The sequence below is a fragment of the Tetrahymena thermophila genome, assembly GCF_000189635.1.
Source record: "Tetrahymena thermophila SB210 genomic scaffold scf_8254691, whole genome shotgun sequence".
Taxonomy (NCBI): Eukaryota; Ciliophora; class Oligohymenophorea; order Hymenostomatida; family Tetrahymenidae; genus Tetrahymena; species Tetrahymena thermophila.
This window is the reverse complement of record NW_002476457.1, coordinates 592,401-612,344: the sequence shown is the minus strand read 5'-3', so window position 1 is coordinate 612,344 and position 19,944 is coordinate 592,401. Positions and strand designations below refer to the sequence as shown.

Sequence of the window (19,944 nt, the reverse complement as noted above, 5' to 3'; positions counted from 1 at the left end):
AATTAATTTGCAAAATTAATAGTAATTGAGTGTGAAAAAATTTATTTTAGTTTTTTAAAAATTAATTAAATTAACTATACTAATAAAATAAATTATACTTATAGAGTGAACGAAGGAAGTATATTTTTAAATAAATGCACTCTTAAATTGGTTAAAATAAATTGGAAAAAAAATTTTTACTTTTGCAAAAATAAATAATGAGAGTAGATATAAGTAAAAAAAATAAATTTAAAATGATGTAAGAGCATTTTTTAAATGAAAGAAAGCATTATGAAATTAAATAAAATTCAACATTTTCGTTGAGTCTTTAATTTTTAAGTGTCTAATTAATTAACTAAAATTTGTTTCATCCTTCAAAAATTAATAAACATAAACTTGAAAATGACATTTAAAACTAAATCTATTGACTGTAAATTACAATTAACTGCTTAAGACTTATATTAGAATAACAAAAAGCTATTTAAAAAGGTATTTTAAGAGTATTTTAAAAATGAAAAAAGAGATCATTAAATCTCATCAATAATATTCTGATATATAAATTGGGTTTTTCATTTTTGAATGGAGTAATTACAGAATATTGTTAATAAATCATTGATTAATATAATAATTAATATTATTTAAATAAATTTAATTTTGTATTTTAAGGTTTTTTAAACTTTTATAAAAGATTTTAAGAAAATACAATTTTTACTTTTGTTTTTCTAGGTTACTTTTGAAGTCTATCTAATAAGTTAAAAAATGATACTTTGAAATTAAATTTGTTATCTGTATACTAAAATTAAATATTTAATTGTAATTTATCATAAATTAATAAATATATGAGAGGATATCAGCAAAAATATTTTGATGTGAAAGAGAGTATCATAATAATGCATAAACATTATTCTGATATTTAAATTGAGTCTTTCATTTTTGAATGGAATATTTACATTATATTATTCATCAATCACTGATTAAAATAATGTTTAATAATTCAAACAAATTTCATTTTTAATTTTGAAAGTCTGCTTTAAAATGATATTTTCTATTGTGCCAAAATCTCTGAAATTTTATTTTAATTTACCTATAGTTTTATCTTACACTTATTTTGAAAAAACTAAAGTAAAATTATAATTTTGTAAACTAAGTAATTTAATGAAGCGATAATTTTATTTAAAAACTGCTTTTTTTCTAAATATCCATTCAATCAATACATTTTGTAAGAATTTTTTAAGCACAAAGAGCTGTTTTTACAATATAAACCATTACTTTCTATTAAAAAAACTTATTTTATTCCTTTTATTTTATTAATTAACTGATTATTAATAATTTTTTGGAAGAATTAAATTTTTCTATAATATTTAAAAAAGAAAATTAATTAAAAAAAAAAACTTCTACCTTTTACCTCATAAATCTAAATGAATTTGAAAAAGATAGACTTTTTCTCCTATCAATTCTAATTCGATTTTGGGAAAAACAACTAAAAGAAAGGAACCACTTTTGGAGCAATTTTATCTATTTTTTTAATAATAATCGTTTTAACATACTCTTCTTATTTATTTTACTAATATTTAAGTAACTAAATCAATCCAAAATATGCATCACAAAGTTTTGTGACTGAAAATTCTATTGACATCGATCTTTCAGAAGATTTAATTGGGTTTAGATATGAATATGGAGTTAATCTTAATATTGATGACCTATAAGACTAATAAAATCAAACATATTTGGTATTTATTCCTTATTTTTACTTTTAAAACGGGAGGTATTTCGAATTAATACCGCTAAATTACAGTAAATGCACAAATCATAAACTAGAAGGTTTTAATTGTATTGATTTCTCAACAGTTAAAAATTACACTTTAACTCTGAGTACTAAAGATAATATATTTTCAAATATATATTTATTTGTGTATTAGTGCTAAGATACAGATATGACTAAAACTTTTGTGCCTAATAATTGTGCTAATTAATTAGACATTGATAATATTATCAATAATCCTTATGCTAGCTTACGCTTGAAATTATATACATCTTAATACAATACCTCATCCTAATAGTCATAGTATGGATATAGAAATTCTTATGTATATTTGTAAGGTGAATAATTTTAGCTATATACCTTTAAAACTTAAAAGTAAGTAACTTATCTAAAGAAGGGAGCAATAATCTAAGATGAAACAAGTTTTTCTGCTCCTATTTAGTATGAAGTACAAAACTTTAACTTTAACAGATAGTCAATAATTTAAAAAGCGAATTAAACATCCTTAATGTAAATTACTATTCAGATGGATGAAACAATTTAGTATATTCACATTTAATACTCCAATCTTCCTGAAATTCTTGCATAATGTAACAGTGCATTTGCTTTTTTGATGTGCTTAGGTTTTTTTGGAAAAAGAATTTCCTAAAAATTAATGAAGTAGGATATTTTTTTCCTCTTTTTATAAAATATGTTTCATGGGACTTACAAAAACATTCTAAAATAAACTAATAATTTAGAAGCAAAAGATTAGCATTATCATAAAATATTGCTAAAATAAATATAATTAGGATAGAAAGAAGATGAAGATTAAAGCTAAAAAGAAAATTTTTAATCTATTTTTATTCCTTCATTTGATACGAAATCTATAAAATCTGCTGATAATTCAGTGAATGGAATTTAAAATAAAGTATTTAATTAATAAAATAAAATTCAAAATCAAATTTCTCAGGAAAATAATAATAGCTAGAGTTAATTCTAAGATTATAAATAAAAAGTAAAGTAAAGGAAAATAAATATAATTAATTCACCTATAAAAATAAAAAGCAAAATAAATATTGAATAATTTTAAAATAATATTGAAATTAGTACTTTAAAATCTTAAGAAACAAGTTAAGAAAAATTATACTTGCCTTTAAAAAAAATAAATTCTTTGAAAAAAATATAAAATGTTTAATAAGAAATCCTCTAAAATTAAATAAAAGTAGATCATTCTTAAACCATATTAAAAATAAGTGATTATTATAAAAAAGTGCTTGAAACCATCCAAAACAACTTCCTTATGAAAAAAATTAAAAATACTATTTATAAAACAAGGTTTTATAATTTTATTTAAACTTTCATAAAATAATAAAATTTTATATTTCATAAATTAATTAGGTTTTTCAGAAGAAAGGAATATCTCAAGTCTCTGGGTTTAGATCCCATCCATAAAAATATTATCGAAGATCAAGTTAATTCAAATTTAGATATTTTAGAAATTTATAAAGATCTTCTTCTCGTAAAGAAGGCTGTTCTAATGCTTTTAAGTAAGGATTAATTAGCTGCATTATAGCTAATTGGATTATCATCATGTTATATGCAATTTAAATCTGAAGATGAAAATAAAAAAAACCAATTATCCTTCAATAGTAAATTTTAAAACTACTTATTTTCATTTTTTTAATTTAAATAAAATATGTAATAGCCAATAATTTGAGTCATTTGGAAGAATAGTTTTGTTTATTAAAATACAGTGCATTGCAATAGTAATATATTAATTCCTTTTTTAATAGGATTTGTAATAATAAAAATATAACTGATCTTGACTAAAGAATATTTAGTTCTTTATAATGAATATTTATTTAAGAAGTGCATATATTAAATTAAAAAAATATTAAAATATCTTTAATTTAATCAATATAGTAAAAATTCATTTAAATATTTTTTAAGTTTCTCAAGAAACTTTATATCTTGTATGTTGAATTGGGATAATTAAATAAAATAAAAAACAAACAAGGTATGATTGACCAAAAAGAAAAAATTAGATAAGTAATAAAATAAAAAAAATTGTATTATCAGTAGTGAATCAATTAATATTATTAAGTTGAAAAATAAATTAAATTCTGTTTTTAGAAAAAATGAGGTTTTTTAGTTTTTTAAAAAAATAATTATAATTTACACTAATCAAACTTTAGTATCAATTAAGAGGTTTTGCCTTTTATATAAAAAACAGGAAAAGAGTAAAGTTGGCTATAGAATAAATTAAATATTAAGATTGTATGCTCAAAATAATAATTTATAACAAAGAGCTTTCTTTCATAAATAGTTATTTTTATATAATTTATATTTAAATTAATTATAAAACAAAGAATATTACAGCCAATCAAATCAAATCAAATCAAATCAAAACAAAACAAAAAATTAATAAAAACTTCTACATAAAGCATCAAACTGAAAATGGATCTTTCAAAAATAGATATTTTCTCTTCTCCTTTCCAATTCAATTTTGGAATACAAACTAAAAGAAAAGGTAGTTTACCTGGAGCCATTTTATCAATATTTCTAATAACAGTTATACTCATTTACTCATCATACTTATTTTATCAGTATTTTAGCAATCAAATTAACCCCAATTACTCATCTCAAAGTTTTATTTCAGAAGAAACAATCTCTATTGACCTTTCAAATGATCTCGTTGGATTTAGATATGAGTATGGAGTTAATCTCAATCTTGATGATTTATAAGATTAGTAAAATAAGACATATTTAGTATTTGTTCCTTTTTTCTATTTTTAAAATGGAAGCGATTTCTAATTGATACCTTTAAATTATACTAAATGTAGTAACGCCAAGCTTTAAGGGTTTAATTGTTTGGATTTTTCTAATCTTAAAAACTACTCACTAATTTTAAGCACCTTAGATAACATATCTTCAAATATTTACCTTTTTGTATACTAATGTTAAGACACAGATATATTCAAAACTGTTATTCCTAATAATTGTGCTGATTAAAAAGAAATTAATTCTGTTATTAATAACCCCTACGCTGATTTTCGTTTGAAATTCTACACCTCTTAATATAATACTACATCATAAGCAATTTAATCAAGCTACAGAAATTCATATGTATATTTGTAAGGGGATTAATTTCAATTGTACACTTATAAAACTCAAAAGCAGATCACTAAGCTCAAACAAGGAGCTATAATTCAATCTGAGAGCACTTTCTCTTCTCCTATATAATATGATTTACAAAATTTCAGCTTCAATAGATAATCTTTTATCTAAAATGCTAATTAGACTTCCTATTTGTAAATTACTATTCAGATGGATGAAATTGTTTAAATAATACAAATTTAATATTCAACTTTTCCATAAATACTTGCTTAGTGTAACAGCACTTTAGCACTTTTGATGTGTTTAGGTTTTTTAGGAAGAAATTTTGCTTAGAAGCTGATGAGATAAGAAATTTTTCTTCTTATGTTATAGAATATGTTTCTTGGAACTTATTAGAATATATTAAAAGAAAGTAAAATTCTGGATAAAAAGGATGATGATTATTTTAAAAATTAAATGAAATTCGATTAAAATAGAATAGAAGAACGAGAAGAAGACCTGAAAGTAGATAGCGTTTAAGAGATTATTGTTCCTTCCTTTGATATTAAATTAATAAAATCAATTAATAATAGCCATAATTAATCACCTATAAATCAAATCTAGCCACCTTTAAATTCACCAAAATATTAAAATAATAGATTTATCTCATTTGAGTTAGCTGAATAAAAGTTGTAAGGAGCGAAAAAAAAAACAATAAAAAGTATATTTAATCAAGAAATAGGTTTAAAAAGCCAATAGAGGAGGATTTAAAAGAAAATAAAATTAACAAATTCAAAGTTATTGAAATAAAATAGTTTAAAAGATAACTATTCAATTTAAAATAATTTTGAAAATATAACTTTGAAAACTTAAGAAACAAGCTAAGAATCCTTATTTAAAGGATTGAGTAAGAATTCTCATTTAAAGAAAAGCCATAGCATTTATTCAGAAGGCTAACGATAAGACACTATTTTATAAACAGAAAAGACTCAAAGGACGAATTTTGTTGAGCAATATTACTTTAAAAAAATTAAAGCAATAAAATGCTAGTCTGTATTGAAAAATATTCAAAACAAAATATTTAAAATGAAGTATTTTTATTTTTTTTAAATAATTCTTAAAATTTTATTTAAAAAGGTGTTTTAAGGTAAGTGATTACTAGTAATCCCAAGGATTATGCTAAAATGACAAGCGCGCAATAGATGACTATATTAATTAAAGCTTAGATGTATTGCAGCTCTATAGAGATATTACATTTTTAAAGAAAGCAGCTTTAATTCTACTGAGTAAGGATTAGTTGGCTATTTTATAGCTAGTTGGTTTATCATCAGATTTTTTGAAAGAACCTGAGAGTAAAATATTTATAAATATTTAATAATAATATTTCAATTTAAAATAAAGGAATGAGCTTTTTTGAAGAATAGTATTCTATTTTAAGAGACAGTAGCTTGTAAGAAAAATACATAAATTTTTTCTTTAAAAGAATTTAGGATAGCCAAGAAATAAGTGAAACAGATTTAAGAATTTTAGATTCTTTATAATGAAGCTTAAAAGATATTTATCTACCTTTCTTATTAGAACTGATATCAATTATCAAAATGATCCTAATAAATTACTAATTAATATTCGATTTATAAAATCTACAAATTACCTATTTATTTATGAATTTAATTATTTATTTTAGAGTTATAAATATGTAATAAATTTATATCTAATTAAATAAATATTTGGTGTAATAAAATATATTATTTTAAATTTTAAAGATTTAAATAAATTAAAATTTATTATAGCTCTTCCATTAATAAATATTATTGTTAATTAATATATTTAATTTGTTAAACAAAGGCATTTTGAATGTTTTTATTTATTTTAATTTGTTTAATTAAAAAATCATAACTTAAACTAAATTAATCTGTATAAAAAATGGAAATTGAGTGAGACTGTGAACTCAATTATTTTTTATATTTTTTTTCAATTTTACAACATTATTTGTTTATTTTTGTAAATTTGATTATTACAAAAAAAATTTTTAAATAAAATTAAACATAAGTATTATCATTTTATCATAACTACTTAACTTACTTAATGTATTCATATGAGAAATTTAAAAAATCTGATAATATCAATTATCTCATAATTTTTGTAAAAACTTCTCTCATTATAATTAATTAAAAATGTTTATGAAGATAATGATTTTGATGAATTAGATGATTAGCCTAGATAAATTCCAGATTTTAATGAAATTAAGAGTATTTGGTTTATTTAGAAATAAATGATATCAAAATAAACCGAAGACAATTAATTAGAAGAATTATCATAATTAATTGTGTAAAAATTCATGAATTATGATGAACTAATATAGAAAAGTGTGCATTAATAAAAATGGAGATTTAATAAATTCAAAATTTTTGAAGATTAGCATGTTCAGTATTTTGGTATTATTTATTTCATATTGACTATCTATTATTAATTTAAGCAATTTTTAATTACTTTAACTCTTCCTCTATAAAGAATATTATTTTATAATAATTTACTAGCTCTCTAAATCACATCACTATTATAAGTAATAGAATAATTTACATACTTATATTTTAAAATAATATGTGAATCATATCCTCTTTAATTATGAAAAATAATTGGTACTTTTAAAAGAAAAAATTCCCATTTTAGGTACGCTATCAGAAAAATTAATAGGGTCATATCCTACTTATTTGTATGTTGAATATTGTTAATAAACAGCACTTGGTATTTAAGTTTACACAATTCTATTGATATTGATCTTTCAGAAGATTTAATTGGGTTTAGATATGAATACGGAATAAATCTCAATATTGGTGATTTATAAGAATAATGAAATCAAACCTATTTGGTATTTATTCCTTATTTTTACTTTTAAAACGGGATCTATTTCTAATAAATACCCTTAAATTACAGTAAATGCACAAACCATAAACTAGAAGGTTATAATTGTATTGATTTCTCACCAGTTAAAAACTGCACATCTATAGTCTTTATGCTAGCTTGCGTTTGAAATTATATACATCTTAATACAATACATCATCCTAATAGTCCTAGTCTTGATATAGAAACTATTATGCATATTTTTAAGGAGAATAATTTTAGCTACATACCTTTGAAACTTAAAAATAAGTCGCTTATCTAAAAAAGGGAGCAATAATTTAAGATGAAACTGCTCCTATTTAGTATGAAGTACAAAACTTTAACTTTAACAGATAGTCATTTATTAAAAAAGCGAATTAAACCTCCTTAATGTAAATTACTATTGAAATGGATGAAGTTTAGTATAATTGATTTAGAACTTTATTTTGTTAAATATATACTTTATTTTAAATTCTATTCATAGAGTTATCAGCAGATTTTATTGATTTCGTATCAAATAAAGGAGTAAAAATAGATTAAAGATTTTTTTTAGCATTAATCTTCATCTTCTTTCTATCCTAATTAAAATTTTTCTTGCAATATTTTATGATAATGATAATCTTTTGTATATAAATTATTCGTTTTTTTTAGAATGTTTTTGTAAGTCCCTTGAAACATATTTTACTATAAGTGAAAAAAAATATCCTACTTCATTAATTTTTAGGAAATTCTTTTTCCAAAAAAACCTAAGCAAATCAAAAAGCAAACGCACTATTACATTAAGCAATAAATTCTGGAAGATTTGATTTCACAGGAGAATAACTCTATCTAGAGTTAATTCGAAGATTTTAAATAAAAATTAAAGTAAAGGAAAATAAATTTTATTATGTTAATTCACCTATAAAAATAAATATTGAATAATTTTAAAATAATATTGAAATTAGCATCTTGGAATATTAAGAAACATGTTAAGAAAATTATTTTTGCCTTTAAAAAAAATTAATTCTCTGAAAAAAATATAAAATATTAAATAAGAAATCCTCTAAAATTAAATAAAAGTAGAACCTTTTTAAATCATATTAAATATAAGTCATTATTATAAAAAAGTGCTTGAAACCATCCAAAAACAACTTCCTTATGAAAAAAATAAAAAATATTATTTATAAAACAAGGTTTTGTAATTTTATTTAAACTTACATAAAATATTAAAATTGTATATTAATTAGGATTTTCAAAAGAAAGGAATACCTCAAATCTCTGGGTTTAGATCCCATCCATAAAAGTATTATCGAAGATCAAGTTAATTCAAATTTTGATATTTTTGAAATTTATAAAGATCTTCTTTTTTTAAAATAAAGGTTTTCAAATGCTTCTAAGTAAGGATTAACTAGCTGCGTTATAGCTTACTGGATTATCATCATGTTATATAAAATTTAAATCTAATGACGAAAATTAAAAAAACCAAATATCCTTCAATTGTAAATTTTAGAACTATTTTTGTCTTTTTTTAAATTTAAATTAAATATATTATAGCCAATAGTTTGAGTTATTTGGAAGAATAACTTAGTTTACTAAAATACATCTCATTTCAATACTAGAATATTAATTCCTTCATTAATAGAATCTGTAATAATAAAAATATAACTGATCTTTATTAAAGAATATTTAGTTCTTTATTATGAATATTGAATTAAGATGTGCATATATTAAATTAAACAATTACTAAAACGTCTTGCATTTAATAAATATAGTAAACATTTATTTCAATACATTTTTAACTTACTCAAAAAACCATGTATTTTTTATGTTGGGTTTGGATGTAATAAATAATAATTAGGCTATTTTTGAAGAAACAAGAGAAATAAAAAATTGGATAAGCAATAAATTTAAAAAAAAAAATAATAATTTGTTCTAATCAAACTTTAATCATAGAGTTGGAGATTTTAAATTTTATTTTAAAAACAAAAAAGTAAATCTGCCCATTCTTTCAAATATAGTTATTTTAATAAATATTGTAAATTGAATAAATTGCACCACTCCCCCTAAATTACTTGTTAATGCTTTGCTAACTTTATTGATTTCAAGATATTAAAGGAGGGTGGTTGCTTTTTTGCAACACAAAAACTAATAAATTTAAATTAATTGTAAAACAAAGAATAAAAAAACAAACAACCAACCAACAAAAGAATAATAAAAACATTTACATAAAGTATCAAACTGAACATGGATTTTTCCAAAATATATATTTTCTCTTCTCCTTTCCAATTCCATTTTGGGATTAATACTAAAAGAAAAGGTAGTTTATCTGGAGCCATTTTATCAATAGCTCTAATAATAGTCATGCTCATTTACTCATCATATTTATTTTATTTGTATTTTAATAATCAAATTAACCCAAATTACTCATCTTAAAGTTTTATTTCAGAAGAAATAATCTCTATTGACCTTTAAAATGACCTCTTTGGATTTAAATATGAGTATGGAGTTAATCTCAATCTTGATGATTTATAAGAGTAATAAAATAAGACATATTTAGTATATGTTCCTTTTTTCTATTACTAAAATGGAAGCGATTACTAAATGATACCTTTAAATTATACTAAATGTAGTAACACCAAGCTTTAAGGGTTTAACTGTTTGGATTTTTCTAACCTTAAAAACTACTCATTAACCTTAAGCACCTAAGATAACATATCTTCAAACATTTACGTGTTTGTATATTAATGTTAAGACACAGATATGTTCAAAGAATTTATTCCTGATAATTGCGCCAACTAAACAGAAATTAACTCTACTATTAATAACCCTTATGCTGATTTCCGTTTGAAATTCTTAACCTCTTAATATAATACTACATCATAGGCAATTTAAACAAACTACAGGAATTCATATGTATATATGTAAGGGGATTAATTTCAATTGTACACTTTTAAAACTCAAAAGTAGATCACTCAGCTTAAACAAGGAGCTATAATTCAATCTGAGAGCACTTTCTCTTCTCCTATATCATATGATATACAAAATTTTAGCTACAGTAGAGAATCTATGATCTAAACTTTTGGTTAGACTTCTTATTTGTAAATTACTATTGAGATGGATGAAATTGTTTAGGTAATACAAATTTAATATTCAACTTTTCCATAAATACTTGCTTAGTGTAACAGCACTTTAGCACTTTTGATGTGCTTAGGTTTTTTAGGAAGAAATTTTGCTTAGAGGCTGATGAGACAATAAATTTTTCTTCTTATGTTATAGAATATGTTTCTTGGCACATATTAGAATATATTAAAAGAAAATAAAATTCTGGATAAAAAGGATGATGATTATTTTAAAAATTAAATGAAATTCGATAAAAATAGAATAGAAGAACGAGAAGAAGATATGAAAGTAGATAGCGTTTAAGAGATTATTGTTCCTTCCTTTGATACTAAATTAATAAAATCAATTTGTAGTAGCCAGAATTAATCACCTAAAAATCAAATCTAGCCATCTATAATGAATTCACCAACATGTTAAAATAATAGATTTACCTCATTTGAGTTAGCTGCATAAAAGTTGTAAGTAGTGAAAAAAAAAACAATAAAAAGTATATTTAATCAAGAAATCGGTTTAAAAAGCTAATAGAAGAGGATTCAAAAGAAAAAAAAATTAGCAAATTCACAGTTATTGAAATAAAATAGTTTAAAAGATAATTGTTAAATTTAAAGTACTTTTGAAAATAATACTTTGAAATCTTAAGAAGCAAGCTAAGAATCAGAATTATTATTTAAAGGATTGAGTAAACATGTTCATTTAAAGAAAAGCAATAGCATTTATTCAGAAGGCTAACGATAGGACACTATTTTATAAACAGAAAAGACTCAAAGGACAAATTTTGTTGAGCAATATTACTTTAAAAAAATTAAAGCAATAAAATGCTAGTCTGTATTGAAAAATATTCAAAACAAAATATTTAAAATGAAGTATTTTTATTTTTTTTAAATAATTCTTTAAATTTCATTTAAAAAGATGTTTTAAGGTAAGTGATTACTAGTAATCCCAAGGATTAGGCTAAAATGACAAGCGCGCAATAGATGACTATATTAATTAAAGCTTAGATATATTGCAGCTCTATAGAGATATTACATTACTAAAGAAAGCAGCTTTAATTCTACTGAGTAAGGATTAGTTGGCTATATTGTAGCTAGTTGGATTATCTTCAGATTTTTAGAAAGAACCTGAGAGTAAAAAATTAATAAATATTTAATAATAATATTTCAATTTAAAATAAAGAAATGAGCTTTTTCGAAGAATAGTATTCTATTTTAAGCGACAGTAGCTTGTAAGAAAAATACATAAATTCTTTCTTTAAAAGAATTTAGGATAGCCAAGAAATAAGTGAAACAGATTTAAGAATATTAGATTCTTTATAATGAAGCTTAAAAGTTATCAATATATCTATACATCCATCTTTGTTATTAGATCTGGCTTCACTTAACTTTTATTTTATTTTAGAGCAATAAATGCACAAATAATTATATCTAATTAAATATATATTTGGTGAATTAAATGTATATTTGGTGAATAAAAATAGATTATTTTAGTTTTTAAAGGTTTAAAAAAGTTAATAATTTATTTTTTACTCTTTCATAAATATTATAATTAATTAATATATTTAATTTATTAAACAAAAACATTTTACATGTTTTATTCATTTTGTTTAATTAATATATAATAAAAAATTTTAAATTGAGAGAGACCATGAAATATATGATAAAATAATAGCTCTACCCCCCAAAGAGACTATAGCTAATCCAAGTATTGAATAATTTCCTCAAAATTAATGAAGTAGGATATTTTTTTTCTCATATTGTAAAATATGTTTCAAGGGACTTACTAAATCATTCAAAAAAATCAAATAATTGAGATACAAAAGATTAGCATTATCATAAAATTTGCAAAAACAAGTTTAATTAGGATAGAAAGAAGATGAAGATTAATGCTAAAAAGAAAATCTTTAATCTATTTTTATTCCTTGATTTTATACGAAATCAAAAAATCTGCTGATAACTCAATCAATAGATTTAAAAATAAAGTATATATTTAACAAAATAAAGTTAAAATCAAATTTCTCAGTAGAATAATTCTAGCTAGAGTTAATTCTAAGATTTAAATAAAAAGTTAAGGAAAGGAAAATAAATGTTATTATGCTAATTCACCTATAAAAATAAAAAGCAAAATAAATATTGAATAATTTTAAAATAATATTGAAATTAGCATCTTGGAATCTTAAGATACATGTTAAGAAATATTATTTTTGCCTTTAATAAAAATTAATTCTCTGAAAAAAATATAAAATGTTTAATAAGAAAACCTCTAAGATTAAATAAAAGTAGAACTTTTTTAAATCATATTAACAACTTCCTTATTAAAAAAATGAAAAATATTATTTATAAAAACAAAGTTTTATTATTTTATATATTAAACTTACATAAAATGTTAAAATTTTATATTTAATTAATTAATTAGGTTTTTCAGAAGAAAGGAATACCTCAAATCTCTGGGTTTAGATCCCATCCATAAAAATATTATAGAAGATCAAGTTAATTCAAATTTTAATATTATGGAAATTTATAAAGATCTTCTATTTTTTAAAAGAAAGCTGTTCTAATGCTTCTAAGTAAGGATTAACTAGCTGCGTTATAGCTTATTAGATTATCATCAAGTTAAACACGATTTAAATCAAATGATGATTATTAAAAAAACCAATTATCCTTCAATTGTAAATTTTAGAACTATTTTTTTGAATTTAAATTAAATATATTATAGCTAATAATTTGAGTCATTTGGAAGAATAGTTTTGTTTATTAAAATATTTCGCATTGCAATAGTAGTATTTTAATTCCTTCTTTAATAGAATTTGTAATAATAAAAATATTACTGATCTTAATTAAAGAATATTTAGCTCTTTTTTATGAATATTTATTTAAGAAGTACATATATTAAATTAAACAATTACCAAAATGTCTTGCATTTAATAAATAGAGTAAACATTTATTTCAATATTCTTTTAACTTACTCAAAAAACCACGTATTTTTTATGTTGAGTTGGGATGTAACAAATAATAATTAGGCTATTTTTGAAGAGACAAGAGAAATAAAAAATTATAGCAATAAATTTTATTATCAACAGTGAATTAATTAGTAAAACTAAGTTAAAATAAATTAAATTCTGTTATTTGAAAAGATGGTGTTTATTTAAAAAAAATGATAATTTGTTCTAATCAAACTTTAATCTTAGAGTTAGAAATTTTAAATTTTATTTTAAAAACAAAAGAGTTAAGTTGTCCATTCTTTCAAATATAGTTATTTTAATAAATATTGTATATTGATTGATTAAATTCCACCACTCCCCCTAAATTACTTGATAATGCTTTGTTGACTTTATTGATTTCAAGAAATTAAAAGAGGGTGGTTGCTTTTTTGCAAAAACTAATATATTTAAATTAATTGTAAAACAAAGAATAAAACAAAGAAACAAACAACCAATCAACAAAAGAATAATAAAAACAAACTTCTACATAAAGTATCAAACAAACTGAACATGGATTTTTCCAAAATAGATATTTTCTCATCTCCTTTCCAATTCCATTTTGGGATTAATACTAAAAGAAAAGGTAGTTTATCTGGAGCCATTTTATCAATATGTCTAATAGTAATCATGCTCATATACTCATCATATTTATTTTATTTGTATTTTAATAATCAAATTAACCCAAATTACTCATCTTAAAGTTTTATTTCAGAAGAAACAATCTCTGTTGACCTTTAAAATGACCTCTTTGGATTTAAATATGAGTATGGAGTTAATCTCAATCTTGATGATTTATAAGAGTAATAAAATAAGACATATTTAGTATATGTTCCTCTTTTCGCTTACTAAAATGGAAGCGATTTCTAAATGATACCTTTAAATTATACTAAATGTAGTAGCGCCAAGCTTTAAGGGTTTAACTGTTTGGATTTTTCTAACCTTAAAAACTACTCATTAACCTTAAGCACCTAAGATAACATATCTTCATACATTTATATGTTTGTATATTAATGTTAAGACACAGATATGTTCAAAGAATTTATTCCTAATAATTGCGCCAACTAAACAGAAATTAACTCTGTTGTTAATAACCCTTATTCTGATCTCCGTTTGAAATTCTTAACTTCTTAATATAATACTACATCATAGGTAATTTAAACAAACTACAGGAATTCATATGTTTATATGTAAGGGGATTAATTTCAATTGTACACTTTTAAAACTCAAAAGTAGATCACTCAGCTTAAACAAGGAGCTATAATTCAATCTGAGAGCACTTTCTCTTCTCCTATATCATATGATATACAAAATTTTAGCTTCGATAGATAATCTTTTATCTAAACTGTTGGTTAGACTGCTTATTTGTAATTTACTATTCAGATGGATGAAATTGTTTAGGTAATACAAATTTAATATTCAACTTTTCCATAAATACTTGCTTAGTGTAACAGCACTTTAGCACTTTTGATGTGCTTAGGTTTTTTAGGAAGAAATTTTGCTTAGAGGCTGATGAGACAAGAAATTTTTCTTCTTATGTTATAGAATATGTTTCTTGGCACATATTAGAATATATTAAAAGAAAATAAAATTCTGGATAAAAAGGATGATGAATATTTTAAAAATTAAATAAAATTCGATTAAAATAAAATCGAAGAACGAGAAGAAGACATGAAAGTAGATAGCGTTTAAGAGATTATTGTTCCTTCCTTTGATACTAAATTAATAAAATCAATTTGTAGTAGCCAGGATTAATCACCTACAAATCAAATCTAGCCACCTTTAATGAATTCACCAACATGTTAAAATAATAAATTTACCTCATTTGAGTTAGCTGCATAAAAGTTGTAAGTAGTGAAAAAAAAAACAATAAAAAGTATATTTAATCAAGAAATCGGTTTAAAAAGCTAATAGAGGAGGATTCAAAAGAAAAAAAAATTAGCAAATTCACAGTTATTGAAATAAAATAGTTTAAAAGATAATTGTTAAATTTAAAGTACTATTGAAAATAATACTTTGAAATCTTAAGAATCAAGCTAAGAATCAGAATTATTATTTAAAGCATTGGGTAAACATGTTAATTTAAGGAAAAGCCATAGCATTTATTCAGAAGGCTAACGATAGGACACTATTTTATAAACAGAAAAGACTCAAAGGACGAATTTTGTTGAGGAATATTACTTTAAAAAAATTAAAGCAATAAAATGCAAGTCTGTATTGAAAAATATTCAAAACAAAATATTTAAAATGAAGTATTTTTATTTTTTTTAAATAATTCTTAAAATTTTATTTAAAAAGGTGTTTTAAGGTAAGTGATTACTAGTAATCCCAAGGATTAGGCTAAAATGACAAGCGCGCAATAGATGACTATATTAATTAAAGCTTAGATGTATTGCAGTTCTATAGAGATATTACATTACTAAAGAAAGCAGCTTTAATTCTACTGAGTAAGGATTAGTTGGCTATATTGTAGCTAGTTGGATTATCTTCAGATTTTTAGAAAGAACCTGATAGTAAAATATTTATAAATATTTAATAATAATATTTCAATTTAAAATAAAGAAATGAGCTTTTTCGAAGAATAGTATTCTATTTTAAGCGACAGTAGCTTGTAAGAAAAATACATAAATTCTTTCTTTAAAAGAATTTAGAATAGCCAAGAAATAAGTGAAACAGATTTAAGAATATTAGATTCTTTATAATGAAGCTTAAAAGTTATCAATATATCTATACATCCATCTTTGTTATTAGATCTGGCTTCACTTAACTTTTATTTTATTTTAGAGCAATAAATGCACAAATAATTATATCTAATTAAATATATATTTGGTGAATTAAATGTATATTTGGTGAATAAAAATAGATTATTTTAATTTTTAAAGGTTTAAATAAGTTAATAATTTATTTTTTACTCTTTCATAAATATTATTATTATTTAATATATTTAATTTATTAAACAAAAACATTTTGCATGTTTTATTCATTTTTTTTGTCTAATTAATTTATAATAAAAAATGTTAAATTGAGAGAGACCATGAAATATATGATAAAATAATAGCTCTACCCTCAGAGGGACTATAGCTAATCCAGGTATTGAAATTTGAAAGTTTTATTAATTAACTTTATTGATTTCAAGAAATTAAAGGAGGGTTGTTACTATTTTGCAAAAACTAATATATTTAAATTAATTGTAAAATAAAGAATAAAAAAAATAAACAACCAACCAACAAAAGAATAATAAGAACAAACTTCTACATAAAGTATCAAACAAACTGAACATGGATTTTTCCAAAATAGATATTTTCTCATCTCCTTTCCAATTCCATTTTGGGATTAATACTAAAAGAAAAGGTAGTTTATCTGGAGCAATTTTATCAATATGTCTAATAGTAGTCATGCTCATATACTCATCATATTTATTTTATTTGTATTTTAATAATCAAATTAACCCAAATTACTCATCTTAAAGTTTTATTTCAGAAGAAACAATCTCTGTTGACCTTTAAAATGACCTCTTTGGATTTAAATATGAGTATGGAGTTAATCTCAATCTTGATGATTTATAAGAGTAATAAAATAAGACATATTTAGTATATGTTCCTTTTTTCTCTTACTAAAATGGAAGCGATTATTCAATGATACCTTTAAATTATACTAAATGTAGTAGCGCCAAGCTTTAAGGGTTTAACTGTTTGGATTTTTCTAACCTTAAAAACTACTCATTAACCTTAAGCACCTAAGATAACATATCTTCATACATTTACATGTTTGTATATTAATGTTAAGACACAGATATGTTCAAAGAATTTATTCCTGATAATTGTGCCAAATAAACAGAAATTAACTCTGTTGTTAATAACCCTTATGCTAATCTCCGTTTGAAATTCTTAACCTCTTAATATAATACTACATCATAAGCAATTTAAACAAACTACAGGAATTCATATGTATATATGTAAGGGGATTAATTTCAATTGTACACTTTTAAAACTCAAAAGTAGATCACTCAGCTCAAACAAGGAGCTATAATTCAATCTGAGAGCACTTTCTCTTCTCCTATATCATATGATATACAAAATTTTAGCTAAAGTAGAGAATCTATGATCTAAAATGTTGGTTAGACTGCTTATTTGTAATTTACTATTCAGATGGATGAAATTGTTTAGGTAATACAAATTTAATATTCAACTTTTCCATAAATACTTGCTTAGTGTAACAGCACTTTAGCACTTTTGATGTGCTTAGGTTTTTTAGGAAGAAATTTTGCTTAGAGGCTGATGAGACAAGAAATTTTTCTTCTTATGTTATAGAATATGTTTCTTGGCACATATTAGAATATATTAAAAGAAAGTAAAATTCTAGATAAAAAGGATGATAATTATTTTAAAAATTAAATGAAATTCGATTAAAATAGAATAGAAGAACGAGAAGAAGACCTGTAAGTAGATAGCGTTTATGAGATTTTTATACCTTCCTTTGATACTAAATTAATAAAATCAATTAATAGTAGCCATAATTAATCACCTATAAATCAAATTTAGCCACCTTTAAATTCACCTATATATAAAAATAATAGATTTACCTCATTTGAGTTAGCTGAATAAAAGTTGTAAGTAGCGAAAAAGAAAAGAGTTAAAAGTATATTTAATCAAGAAATCGGTTTAAAAAGCTAATAGAGGAGGATTTAAAAGAAAAAAAAATTAGCAAATTCACAGTTATCGAAATAAAATAGTTTAAAAGATAACTATTAAATTTAAAGTACTTTTGAAAATAATAATTTGAAATCTTAAGAATCAAGCTAAGAATCAGAATCATTATTTAAAACATTGAGTAAACCTGTTCATTTTAAGAAAAGAGATAGCATTTATTCAGAAGGCTAACGATAGGACACTATTTTATAAACAGAAAAGATTAAAAGGAAGAATTTTGTTGAGGAATATTACTTTAAAAAAATTAAAGCAATAAAATGCTAGTCTGTATTGAAAAATATTCAAAACAAAATATTTAAAATGAAGTATTTTTATTTTTTTTAAATAATTCTTAAAATTTCATTTAAAAAGGTGTTTTAAGGTAAGTGATTACTAGTAATCCCAAGGATTAGGCTAAAATGACAAGCGCGCAATAGATGACTATATTAATTAAAGCTTAGATGTATTGCAGCTCTATAGAGATATTACATTTTTAAAGAAAGCAGCTTTAATTCTACTGAGTAAGGATTAGTTGGCTATATTATAGCTAGTTGGATTATCTTCAGATTTTTAGAAAGAACCTGATAGTAAAAAATTAATAAATATTTAATAATAATATTTCAATTTAAAATAAAGAAATGAGCTTTTTCGAAGAGTAGTATTCTATTTTAAGCGACAGTAGCATGTAAGAAAAATACATACATTTTTTCTTTAAAAGAATTTAGGATAACCAAGAAATAAGTGAAACAGATTTAAGAATATTAGATTCTTTACAATGAAGCTTAAAAGTTATCTATATATCTATTCATCCATCTTTGTTATTAGATCTGGCTTCATTTAACTTTTATTTTATTTTAGAGCAATAAATGCACAAATAATTATATCTAATTAAATATATATTTGGTGAATTAAACGTATATTTGGTAAATAAAAATAGATTATTTTAATTTTTAAAGGTTTAAATAAATTAATAATTTATTTTTTACTCTTCTTTTAATATTATTATTATTTTATAAATTTAATTTATTAAACAAAGACATTTTGCGTGTTTTATTAATTTTTTTTTGTCTAATTAATCTATAAAATATAAAATTGAGTGAGACCACGAATTCAATTATTTTTTTATACTTTTCTTTCAATTTTACATCAAGATTTTGTTTATTTTTGTAAATTTGATTATTTAAAAAAAAATTAACATAATTAATTATCATTTTACCATAGCTCACTCATTACTTACTTCATTTATTATAAGAATAAAAAAACTGTGTCTATTCAAAAGACAGATTTAAAAAATCTGATTATATCAATTATCTCATGATTAAAAAAAATTTCTAATTTATTCAAAAAAAGGAAGTTTTTATCTAAAAAAAATTTTTAAAAATCTGATAATATCAATAATCTTTATATAAATTTATTTTGTTATAAATATTTTAAATTAATAATAGATTTTTAAAATGATAAAAAATATTACTTTAAATTTCAATAAA

At 21.9% G+C, this 19,944-nt stretch overlaps 5 protein-coding genes across 5 annotated transcripts; all 5 read left to right on the top strand. All coding sequences in view use genetic code 6, as the record gives it.

Annotated features, from left to right (window-relative positions):
- Positions 1-1,397: 1,397 nt before the first annotated feature.
- On the top strand, positions 1,398-3,577 carry TTHERM_000324469 (AMP-binding enzyme family protein; the record flags this gene model as incomplete). Its single annotated transcript, XM_012796870.1, has 5 exons — positions 1,398-2,163; positions 2,533-2,743; positions 2,831-3,058; positions 3,122-3,372; positions 3,429-3,577. 5 exons carry the CDS (start codon positions 1,398-1,400, stop codon positions 3,575-3,577), a joined length of 1,605 nt encoding a protein of 534 aa, XP_012652324.1.
- A 495-nt stretch (positions 3,578-4,072) lies between these two features.
- On the top strand, positions 4,073-6,363 carry TTHERM_00324460 (AMP-binding enzyme family protein; the record flags this gene model as incomplete). Its single annotated transcript, XM_001013033.2, has 3 exons — positions 4,073-5,910; positions 5,957-6,171; positions 6,221-6,363. Exons 1-3 carry the CDS (start codon positions 4,181-4,183, stop codon positions 6,361-6,363), a joined length of 2,088 nt encoding a protein of 695 aa, XP_001013033.2. The 5' UTR covers positions 4,073-4,180.
- Positions 6,364-10,039: 3,676 nt separating this feature from the next.
- TTHERM_00324450 (hypothetical protein) lies at positions 10,040-12,114 on the top strand (the record flags this gene model as incomplete). Its single annotated transcript, XM_001013032.2, has 4 exons — positions 10,040-10,810; positions 10,955-11,256; positions 11,708-11,922; positions 11,972-12,114. The coding sequence occupies 4 exons, from the start codon at positions 10,040-10,042 to the stop codon at positions 12,112-12,114; spliced, it is 1,431 nt and encodes a 476-aa protein (XP_001013032.2).
- A 2,168-nt stretch (positions 12,115-14,282) lies between these two features.
- Positions 14,283-16,474, top strand: TTHERM_000324449 (transmembrane protein, putative; the record flags this gene model as incomplete). Its single annotated transcript, XM_012796869.1, has 4 exons — positions 14,283-15,170; positions 15,315-15,721; positions 16,068-16,282; positions 16,332-16,474. The coding sequence occupies 4 exons, from the start codon at positions 14,283-14,285 to the stop codon at positions 16,472-16,474; spliced, it is 1,653 nt and encodes a 550-aa protein (XP_012652323.1).
- A 573-nt stretch (positions 16,475-17,047) lies between these two features.
- Positions 17,048-19,236, top strand: TTHERM_000324448 (AMP-binding enzyme family protein; the record flags this gene model as incomplete). The annotated part of the gene is made up of 3 exons (XM_012796868.1): positions 17,048-18,783; positions 18,830-19,044; positions 19,094-19,236. 3 exons carry the CDS (start codon positions 17,048-17,050, stop codon positions 19,234-19,236), a joined length of 2,094 nt encoding a protein of 697 aa, XP_012652322.1.
- Positions 19,237-19,944: the final 708 nt, after the last annotated feature.